The following is a 12,314-nucleotide window of genomic DNA, read 5'->3' on the forward strand; positions in this document are numbered from 1 at the left end:
ATTGATGGGTGAGTCAGATTAGAAAGTTATTAGACTCCCCAAAATTCCGATTTGGAAAAAAATGATGAAGAGGAAAACTACATCACAAAACTCCGGTATTTTAATGGGTGTGTAGACTTATGCTATCTACTGAAATCACTTTGGCTCTGTTAGTTTTTCATTACGATTATAATCCAATTTTTCAAACGATTGTTGCCTCAAGGATGGAAAAAAAAATCACGGTCACTGTGACCTCATCTTTTTTCGACTGCTTGACAATTTGCAAACATTGACATGGATACCGAGAAGAAACGATTACATGCTAGTGCGCAAGGCTCAAGGTCACAATGACCCGTTGCAGTGAAAAATCGGTGAGATGGAAATTGTACTTTTCACAGTGTATTACGTATTCAAAATGAAAAACTCTGTGGCGGTGTGGACATGTTTGGAAAATGCTGCTGTGCATTTGAGTTGTGGGTCTCGCTTGGTATTATGTCCCAGCTGTCACAGCGGAGAATGTGTGCCAAAGTTTGACACCACAGAGCACAGAGGACGCCAGATGGAACCAGCAGCTCCAAGATGATAGAAATTCACAAAGACACTCGCACACATGACCCACAAAGTCTTTCATTGACACGCACTTGGCAGGTTTGCTAGACTGGAGCTGAACACCAAGTGTCAACAACATCACGCTGCCCCAACATACGGGAATCTGTTGCATCCCTCTGAGAAGACAGCAAAGTCCAGCCACCAAATGAGGCCTTCTAAAGTCCTCAAGCATTGCTATCAGAAACAAAAAAACCTCTGTGTGATACATTCGTGAAACCTGAAAGAAGAAACTCAGAAATTCGGAGGATTTTGATTCAATTTTTTTTTTTCTTACAGATCCTAATCCTGACAAAAGAATGGACCTTAAAGAGAACTTCATTTCCTGGTATGGGTTCACGAGTTCTGCCTGACTGTTGCAAAGATTAATGTCATCTGACATTGTTGCTTGGAACTAATGTGGTTTTGTTGTGGCATGAGAATGGATAAAATTCCGGTTTTTCAACTGATAAAGACAATCTCTCATCTCTGGGGCCTCTGTGCTCAGGCGCAAACACCCAAGTATGCATACGTGATCTAAAGACAGATACAACCGCCACAAAAGTGACACACGTAGTCAGAAAACACCCACGCAGAAGCATTTGCAAAAAGCAAAACAAATCTACCAATAGCGATTATAATAATGAATATATTACAATGATAATTGATATATTAATATTCTGAAAACACCCAGGCGGAAGTATTTACAAAAATAAATCTACTTCCTGTGACTTTATCAACAAAACACTAATAATAATTTAATAATAATAATAATAATTGAAAAATGCCTGAAGACTCCAGGTCAATGATTTCCCTTGTTTCAAGGTTCAACACGTTTTCCAGTCATGAGATTAATGTTAACCATTTGCCAGTATGTTGGAAATACCCGAAACTCAAATGTTGCCCATGCAGTGAATGAAGAGTTTCCAAATGAATATCGACTCATCCTTGGGTGGAAAGTGAGGAGGCCATCAATACACATGTACTTTAAACTCTTGAGAAACAACAAGTGCCATGTTTGACTGCCCTTCGTCTGTGAGCAACGTAAAACAAGATTAATCAATTTCCCCCAAAGGCTGCACGTTACATCATTTCTCCTGTTCTGTCGTTTTTTTTTTCCTTTCTTTCCCAACATGGGATCAATCCAGATTAAAGTCGTAAATGCAGTCACTCAGAGCTGACACATCAAGGCCCAGCAGAGTGAAATGTTTCTGCTATTTTGGCTCTTTCAGAACTGGCTGCATGCAGAGAAACTGCTCATTAGAAGGCAAGTGTGACAGAACCCCCTCACATCACCCCCCCCCACTCCACAAGAACTCAACCAAACAGAGGGGAGGCAGGGAGAGGAGGAGCACAGAGGCAGATGGTGGCAAAAAAAATCTCAGGAGCTGGGGGGGGTAGCACAGGCAGAAGGAATGCTGGAGGTGGAGTGAAAGTGAAAGGAGAGATGGAGAGTGAGGAAGGAGAGAGAGGAAAACACACCAGTGGACGTCATTAGCCTCGGACCAAAGTCTTTTTAACGAGCACGCTCGCAGCACCTCGCCATTGTCCGGGTTGCCTGCTGGCTTTAAGCCTCCAGTTTCTGCTTCATCATGCTTGAACATAGCTAGTGGCTGAGATTTATTTTCCATACTGAGGGCAGATGCATGCACATGCTTGGAAAAAGGATCTTCAGTTTCTTTGTATTGTTGCAAGGAAAATATGATTGCTTTGAACCGCCGCTATAATGAATTAACACATAAACATTACGGTCACTAATACTCTTGATGTCGAGCAGCGGTCTCGCTTGCTTGCGGTCAATGTCGAGCTTGTCTAATTGAACCGGCACCGTTGGAGACGTGGCCATCATTACCCAGCAGCGTGGTGCAAACCCATTTGGAGGTCAGAGTCCACTAATTGGCAGGCCTTTATGAAAACCTCAAAATTACATATTTGCAGGGTGTGAAACCACTTGTGAATTCAAACTAGTCAAAAGCTCACACATCTTTTTTATACTTGATGTGTGAGGGCAAGCACTCCAGAGACATGACGAAGTAATTGTCATGATGATTCGATATTTTTCCATATCTCCAGTGACTCGTATTGTATTGCAACTATAGCAACCTGCAGCGGTTCAAGAGGTTGCCATAAAAAAAAAAAAAAATCAGAGAGATGGATGAGCATTATCCTCTGCAGTGCTGACACCGGTTGTGGCAAAGCTGGCAAGATTAAACCCCAAAGAAAAGTATCTGCTGAAGATGAGCAGTTGGCAGAGAGAAGAGGGGAGACCGACTGGGGAGTTCACAGGCGGGTAGATGTCAGCTTCATCTAGACAGAATCAACACGCAGTCAAGAAGCCCCCCCGATAAGACGGCTTAAGTTCCTCGGGTGGAGAAGACGATCTCCTGATGCCCACTTTCAAGTTATGTGGAGATAACCGTATGTACATATATAAAAAAATAAAAATAAAAAAGTCGGAGTGCACTGACGCCTCCAGACGCAGATGCTGACACATGTCGAGATAATGATACACACAGAGACACTGACACGCAAAGCCCACCGAGATATGAGCGGATGCTTGCCAAAATAAGTAACATCCACCGCCTCGGAGAGGAGGAGAAAAAAAAAAAAAAGGGAGTCTTCCTAAAAGACATATTGAAGGGATCACTGAGATGTGGGATGAAAGGGAGAGAAGTCAGATGAAAGACAAATAGTGGGACAAAAAATGCAAAGAGATCACTAACCGAAGGATAAAAGTATGCGAAAATGGCAAAGGCTCAGAGTCGCTATAAACAAGAGGAGGATGCATCAACATAAATGTTGTTTTTTGTGAGAGTAGGAACACAAAGGACCACACCAGATCATCTTTGTTCCGCAGAACACGCTTCAATGTTTAATTCATACAGATGCCTGTTTGACAGAAAGTCTTGGTAGCGGATGATGGAAGTGTTGGATGTGTGACGTGCGGATGAGAGAAGGACGCGATTGGCTACTTTAATTGGTTCACCTTCCGCAGCAGGGAAGATACACTGTGATTTTTTTTTTTTTCCAATTAAAGTCAGGAAAAAAAGTATCTGAAAGTTATTATGCGGTAAAATGGCAATGGGCAATCAGAGCCAAACACAATTAAAAGTACAGTACAATCATGAAAAAGCAAATAAAATACAAATAAACACATAGTATACACTTTTTTTTAAATTTAATTTTATCCTTCTTTTGGCCCTTTTATTATACAGCATGTGCAGAGTTGATGTATTTAAAAATAATTCCAATTGACCAGAACTGTATAAAACTCTAAAGCAATCTTTCCTGGGCTATCTTTTTTTTTCCCGTATCTGGAATTTTAAATTCAAGACAGAGCAGTCAATCATTTCATAACACTGATTTGTTCAAATGCACCTGTCTGAGCGATCATATTGATCTACATTCCTGTCAGAGATCATTTTGATCTTATAAGTTTTCTTTTATTATAGAGACAGTGATAGTATGCTCAGGCATCTTCAACATAGTTCATACAACATGCACTGTCAGGGTGGTAAGATTTCAGTTGGACCGGTTGAGCGTGGCGGATGGACCGGCGACGTCATGCCATGCATGGATCAACTGAGATAAAACATTTTGCATGTTTTCGGGTGAAAGATAGGATCTTGTTGCCGACATAGAATTGAGTTGAGCTTTGTTTTTTTGAAACAGGTACAACCATTGAGGTTCAATTTGGCGTCAAAAATCCCCAATACAATTTTCTTTTCATAAAAAAAATGACATCTCTGTCAAATCATGAAATAGAAAAAAAAAAGATGTCCTACTCAGCCCATTTGCATGAAATTCTAAAAAGTGACAAACGCTTTGTAATCCATCCAGAAACACGTACGTACACATACCTTGAGGATTTTGTAATCCTAGCGGAGGCCCGATCAATACTGTTCAATCATCTAGCAAGTCTTTGCCGTGTTAGTCTGCAGCTGCTATATCCCGACAATGAATGACCGCACGCACACAGACCAACCTGTCCACAAATGGAATATTTCAATTGCTCTCACGGCCAGCAATTTCCCTCCACTTTTAACATTCCATTGACACTTTTGAAATGTTGACACAGGCGGCTTGGTTAGCTGTCATTGCTATTATTATGATTAGAATATAAACATCAATATTTGTGATTGCTATTTAGAACTTGTTACATTGCTTGCTACGGATAATGAATGTACAGTCACGCACACACAAGACACACAGACGGACAGACGTGTGCTTTTCCGGGTTAGTAAACAAGATAGACTATAATTTAACAGTGAGCGGCCGTCGTTCACGTCCACATTACCGATAATTTCGCTATAGAAACATGACAACAGAGACATTTCAATGACAGACGCAGCTGTCAGAGCTTGTTTTTCCCATCCGTTGCTATTTTCAATATAGCGCACCTAAAAATAGTTTTTGGGAGAAGCTGACAAAACAATAAATAAAGCAGAGCCATACAGAGATGTGTCAAGAGGAAAAAGGAAGTGGGTGATGTCTTTTGTCTTTCTCGCTCTTCGTTAAGATTGCAAGTCAGAGCATCCCTCGGTTCAGCTTCTGTCGTAACTTGGCGTTAGTCGCTGAAAGTTGTTTCGCGACTCGGGGCGGGGGATTTTGGGGACACCTCGGGGATTTTCCTTCTCATGGTCCAGCGTGATCAATTTTCAAACGGACTTGTTTTGTGCTTTGATTATTTTTTTGTTTTGATGAATTTGTTCAAATCTTTTCTGGGCACATTGTTCTGATTTTTTTTTTTTTTATATTATAAATACTGCAAGATGGACATCGGTCCGCACATGGATGAGCTTGTGTAAAGTCCCTGTTGCGCTTATTAGGCTATAATTAGAGGAAGAATGGAGGATTTATGAACAGTAATTGCCTTGCCACATCCCCAAAGCGCTAAGTTGGATTAGGACCAGCCTTCCCATGAGGGAACATAAAGCTTCAAGTGCTACTGTGAAGTTTGAGTGACACTTTCAAGTAGTGGCTTTAAGGTGTTACTGTAAAATAGCCTTTTGGGATGAATTACAGCCACACACAATCCGTAAAGTAGCGTATTGCCGAAAATGACTGATATATTTGTGATGGAAACTATTGGTCAGACTCCAGAATGCCGCCATTGTTTGGTTTACGAGGAAAGATCGGGTTGGAACTTGTGGGGAGGATTTTCAGGAGTGGCTGGGAAGAATGTATGAGTTCCTAATCTTCTCATGGATAAATTGACACAGAGCGCTGTGCAAAGTCCAAGAAGAGGTCCGATGATCACACAGGTCGTCTGCTTTTAGGCTTGCCAAGTCGTTTGCGTACCTCTGAGTGCACCGTTGGCTTATGGTGAAAGTGGGGCGCATTCCAGGGATCCTGCAGAAGGAAAAAAAATGAAATAAAAATAAGTAAAAGGGGGAGGGGGGGGGGTGACAACTATCACAGGAAAACGGGAGGAAGAGCAACTGAGAAACTGAGACGATAGAGAAAATTTGGAATTTGAGATCAAACAGGCAAAAAAATAAGGGGCTTGAGATAACAAGCATGGGCACAGTGAGGCAGAAAAATGGATCACGAGGATGGAATTAGAACACTGAAAGAGAGAGCGGAGAGATAAGAGAAACGGCATGAAAGAGAGAAAGAGGCCGGGCACGTAATTATAAAAAAAGCACGAAATAAATCAATGCGGCGGCGAGCATCTTTGTGCTTCCAGGCGTCCGCCGCAATGAGACACAGCAGAGTCCGTAAAAACACACTCGAGTCTTTCAAATGTAAAAACGGGAGAATAAGTGGGAGAAATGAAGCGGACCGAGATAAATGACATTATTTCAAACTCAGTCAGCGCGTGCGATGACAACAAACAGATGTGTGCTAGTCATTCTCTTAACAACACAAAAGTATCTGCTGCATAATGGAAAAAAAATCCTATTCTTGCTGATTTGACTGCATTTATTATACTGCTAAAATCAAAATCTGCCAAAGGACGGATGGATATTTATTAGAATGGAGGATTTCTTTTCCTCAGTCTTCTTTCACTGCACTCGGACTCGCATTTGTCCTTCCCGCACAATTTGACAGGCCACCGTTTATGCTGTCGACATGTCTACTTCAATAATAGCACCCTCTTTTGTTGCAATGGCACACAATCCCATCTGTGATATGGCAACAACACTTGGACAAACTACACTGTAAGAAAATCAAAACAAAAAACATGCAGATTCAGTCTCGGAGCTTGTTTATGAAAATATTATTTTCCCCGGAAGCTACTCCACACCACTGCTTAATAAAAAAACTAGATTTTTTTATTAACTAAAAAGAAATACAATTATTTTATTATAAATGTTTTAATGAATAATACAGCAGTCTAAATTGACAAGCTAAAATTAGATTCAATGCATAAATTATAGTTTCATTTGCAGTTCTGAGTGGAGGAAATGGTTTTAGAGGTTTAAATGTTAGCAGAAGTACTTGGTTTACCCTGCATTGGAAAAGTGCCCCAAGCCTTTTTTGTCTACAGCTTCATTTCGAGGAAGGTTTGCTTTGTCAGCTATAGAGTGAAGAGGCCACACATTTACACGCTTCTCCAAACAGTAAGTCGTGTGATGTGAATCTTAATTTTGTAATTTCTTTGCATTTTCATTCACACACACAACCCCCAACTCCTCCCTACAAATTCTCCACACATCACCATAAACGCAATATTTGAAAGATTATTGCTGTTGTAAAATGAATAAAAGCTGACATTTTCACAACCATTATGTTATACAGCAATGTAGAGGAAAAAAAGGGCACATCATTTAGCTTTTATTATACTAACTTGTAAATATCCCTGTTGCTGTATAACCCAATTATTTGACACAATAACCATAATATGTTAAATAAATGAGACTAACAAATACTTTCCTGACATGCTTCACTTTAAGGTGATTCCCCAAACATGCACACAACATATTTACTGCTTTTAGCCCAGCCCCATTTCTTAACTGTTCAACACTATTATGTAATCCAGCTCTCTGTCCTTCGGGGTTTAACAGAACCAAAATTGGAACATTAAAAAGAATGGCATTATTGAGCATGGTATATTTCTGAATATTTAAATTTGCATCATTGAACTGAAACTCTGACTCCAAAAATAAAAGTCAAACTCTACATACCCATTAGAAATATTTCCCCATCATTCTTATTTCTGTTTGCGCGGACCAAAATGACCTCCTGTTATGTGCCAATACAATGTTTCCCCTGCAGGATTTCTTTAAAGGTCTGTTATTGTCTATCACAACAGAGTCGCTATAGTCCCCAAAGAGGGCTGGGGGAGAAGCAAAATAGTCGGAAACCCAAAACAGAAGGTTTTAACATATGAAAGGCAAAGGGGGGAATGGAAATAAAAAAAATAAAGAAATAAAAGATGAAATTGTGGGATGAGGAGAGAGAGAGATGGAGAGAGAGAGAGAGAGAGCGAGAGACTTAACCAGGCACATCGCTGCATTCCCCAAGTGGCTTCTGTTCTGTCTTGTTGGCTCTTTGCAGCTCCAGCTCTCAGGATTACCGCATTTACACTTCCGCTTAAAAATAGCTCCCGTGATAATTTATTTAGCTTAAGTGTGCCAGCCGCTATTGTGTACGGCTACATATACGTACAAAATCAAAATCTCTTTTACTATCTGTTCCGAATTTGTGATATACTTGTATTCTCTCTCCTCCTGACTCGGAAATTTGCTTCCTTAGAAGTGTGCTTACAATTAATTGCAAGAGCAACCATTCGTATCAGCAGCAAATATATTACTTTGGTTAAAGGGCGCCATTAGTAGAGGTCCAACCCTATTTATTGGAATTTATTTTAATTTGTGAAAAATATTTACGTAACCTATTTTGAGTCCCCAACATGAATTTCTACCATGCTGCCGTGTGATTGGACGATTGGATTGTGCTCAAGGTCAGGTGACCAGATGTATTTAATAGATCGAGGTGAATAGTGTTACAGCAACACTTGTGTTTCAAGGACAAGCTTTTAAGCCAAGTAAGGGAAATAAAACAATCTGGCGATATTCATTTTGCCCTTTCGATACATCCGTCGAGTGTCTTTTGAGCATACTTGAAGGAGCCGATTTTGAACGGGGACATGGTCGGAGTTGATCGTACTTCAACATAAGCTCTGAGAGGCCTTCAGAGACAAAAAAAAAGGCTCGACTACCGATTTGAAGAAGGAGAAGAGAATCAGTAGCTGAGGTCAAAAGGGGGTCATCACTCTGTGTAGGATACGGGGAATCAAATGTGATGACTCGACAGTCTGTTGGGCTGCAGGGATGAAGAAGATAGGAAGAGATCCATACAAGGAAGTGAGTGGAAAATTCCGAGTCTACTTTTCAGTTGGTCTTTTGTCTCACTCGCTGCTGGCCCCCGACGACCTCACGTGGCGCCAAGCCTCGGAAAGCCCATCTACTATTATTTCCTATTGCTGCAGCCATAATGGGATTGTATTGTCTCCGCTCACATTTCTGCTCGCCTTTCTATGGTGAAAAGGCGGCACTGCGTGTTATTTTTTCCTCCTCGTTTTCACACTTTCAAATTATTCAAGACGCGGAGAGACGCCCATGCAGTAGTAATTGATTTATGAGCCATACCTAAATTATCTATGATCAGGAGAAGGTGGTCTTTGCGGTAGAGCACGGGTCTTTCAAATAGCTTTGAGGATTAGCGCAGAAGATAGGAACAAATTAATAATGATTAAATTCAAGCTGGAAGCAGAACAAATTAGCCTTTAAAAAAACAAAACTGGTTCTGCCAAGTCGCTGTAAATTATTTTGTACACATAGAGGTTGACTTTGGGTTTCGTATTTGCAGAAACACAATATTAATAATAATAATAATGATAATAATAATAATTTTACGCTCTTAATATAATCTAATGATCTTATGTTGGCAGCTTTGTAATGATGATGATAAAAAGGAAGTTGTCATTTTTGCTCTCTTAAGAACTTTTGGAAACACTAATTTGTCGTTGAGTGTCTTTAGAATTCAGGGAGTTTAAATCCAATGTGCTTGTCTGGTAATTAAATAAGAGATAAAGCCGACAATTAGTGCCGCCGGTGCGTATCAAGCTGGTCGTACTTGTTAAAGTGTTTGTTAAAGTGTGACATTGAGTATTTTTATGAGTGGGCAAATGCATCTGTGCAAACATTTGTGAAGACACATTTCGGTGTTGGTTCTTAAGGCATTATGAGATTTCCTGCAAAAATATATGCATTTCAAACAAATTTATAAATCTATATCTTTGCATCAAATGTCTATCTAATATATTTATAATCATTTTAGTTTTCTGTTCCATTCAAAAGTGCTGATTGGCTTCCTCCCATGCACCTTTCGAGAAAGTCACCACTCGTGATTGATTGTGTATTCCGTACATACCGCGTGCCCCCGCCAACTCGGTGGCGTTAAACGTATATTAACCAGCTGCGGGTCCGCATACGTGACCAGGCTCCTCCGTTCCCACGAGGATCAAACCTGCCGTTGTTACAAGGCACCGCCCTTGAGCTCGACACTTTCACCTCGGCACTGTTAAGTATGCGTTGCACCGTGTGTTCAATGTACGTCGTGTTACTGTCAGGTCAGGTCCCAGTGAGTACAGAAGAGGGCAACTGGAGGGGTGGAGGAGCCAGGCCATGAATATTAATCGCACCCTGCGTGTGGATTTGGGGAGGGACTCCAGGGTTGGCTGTGAAGTATTACCTTGGGGGATTTCGACTATACACATTCATTAAGCATCAGTACTCGTGTGCGTAAGGCCGAGACAGGGCGCCATGTTCTTGCATACCCTCTGGCATGGACACAGTCAGCTTTTTTTTTTTTTGTGTTGAGATTACACAACCACTGGGCTGCAACAGAAAACTGCACAGCGTACCTTCACGCTGCTGTGGTAAATATTCTCACTGGCATCTACCTGTAGTTTTATAATAGGTCTGGGTCAACAGACATCGGGAAATCAGGGGGAGGCTAATGGAATCAATTAGTTGATCTGCTTCACTGCCGGAAAACCACGAATGTTGTTTTAAAGCGGCGTCGTCAGGGACTGCTTAAATAAATATGAATAAATATCATGCCTTTCTGAGATTGTATAATAGACGGAAAGGCGGTATATTTTCCTTGTCTTGCGTAACAAAAATGTTCCTGTAACTATAATGGCCGAGTGTATTTTAAGTTCATCTCAATTTGCTCGATTATTGTCGTACACTTTATCGCTTTTCTGGAAAACGTCAAATGTAATGACTAGAACAGGGTTTGTCAACCGGTGGTTCGCGGCCCTTTAGCGGTCCCTGTCGGTATTGCGAGTGGTCCGCAAAATTAGAAATGGAAACTAATGGTAACATTTCTAAAAATAAAATTGATTTTTTTATTTAAACTTCATTTATTTTCCATCCAAATTATGTCAAATGTATCTGAGATACCCAAAATAGATAAATAGGTCTATCAATAAATAATATTCCGCCAAAGCAGTGGTCCCCGGGTTGCTTGTTGGTTATGCTTTTAAATGCCTTAAAGTCAGAGTTAATTAACAACTCGCCTTTGTCCTGCCGCAGTTTCCATACATCAAGTTCAACATTCCGTGTTTCTTATGCAAACAGCACTAGTGTATCATGCCAAAGCATTTGTAATGCAACGCAATGCTAAATCAAGAAGAGTGTCTTAGCCAAGTGAAAGTGAAGACTGGGAACATTTGCACAAATGATGAATAATTGTCCAAGAGCCTGCAAGCATGCCCCACAAATAAACCTGTCACCTGTTTTCACCGCCTACTCGACACTGAGTAATTGCACTGAAGCGGACGTTATGTTATGTTACTGGATGGCAGAGTTACTTACCTCCTATATTTATATCCGCAAACTTTTTCATAGGAATTTCAGGATGGCTTTACATCTGGGGATGTATTTTTGTTCTGCGTAAACAAGTACGCAAACCTGAACAGCAGATCAGACTGAAATCGTTTTAGGACCATAGAATAAAAGCTCATTGTGAGTATGAATGGTATGATGATACAAGGTGGAAGCTCTGGGGAGACAACAACATAAGGACAGATGGAAGGTAAAGAGAAAGGAAGGGACGGGCGCGAAACAAAGTCATGGAATACAAAGCCTTTAAAACGCAACAATGGACAAACATTTGGAAAAACAGCTTGGACTTGCATGAGGATACCAGATGGCTTGAGTAACAATGAAAATGGATAGAACAACATAAATCAAGAAACATCCTGAAAGAATAAATTCCCGGTATGGTTGCCGTTTGAAATAAACCCTGAATTGTTTACAAACGATATTTGATTGATGCTTAGCAGTGGAAATATAGAACACTTTAAAGCTTGTAACATTTTGTTAGACAAATATTTATATCTATATATGAAATATATAACATTTATATTAAATATATTCAATATTAAAATATTTATATTTATACAAATAAAATATGCAGCAAAGCGCCTCGACGCCTTTTTAGTTAAATCACTTGTCTAGTCGAGTGAGCGCATGGCACTCCAACAAGATCTACTTGACCTTTTCTGTTTGCAGACGCGAGTAAAAACAATCGTGTGCTAAATTCAGCACCATTAAACCAAAGCGTTTCATTGTTCATTACCGGCGGAGGAGAAAATGAATTTGTCTTCATGGATCACTAGTTGCAAAGCAAGCAGGTTGTACACAAACCAATTCGGCCACTTAGTGTGACAACCCAACAAGCGGCAATCAAAAAGCAAAAGGCCATCGTTGTCACACTGCACAACATGGCCG

General features: G+C 40.4%; 1 protein-coding gene across 3 annotated transcripts in view; it reads right to left on the minus strand.

Annotated features, from left to right (window-relative positions):
• Positions 1–3,862: 3,862 nt before the first annotated feature.
• The window catches only part of samd12 (sterile alpha motif domain containing 12), a 31,505-nt gene continuing 23,053 nt past the window's right edge, over positions 3,863–12,314 (minus strand). For all 3 annotated transcript variants that reach the window (XM_037264321.1, XM_037264322.1, XM_037264320.1), the window contains one exon: positions 3,863–5,916. In XM_037264321.1, the coding sequence (XP_037120216.1) occupies positions 5,885–5,916 (32 nt within the window). In that variant the 3' untranslated portion in view covers positions 3,863–5,884. The remainder of the gene's footprint in view (positions 5,917–12,314) is intronic.

Source organism: Syngnathus acus, chromosome 11 (assembly GCF_901709675.1).
Source record: "Syngnathus acus chromosome 11, fSynAcu1.2, whole genome shotgun sequence".
NCBI lineage: Eukaryota > Metazoa > Chordata > Actinopteri > Syngnathiformes > Syngnathidae > Syngnathus > Syngnathus acus.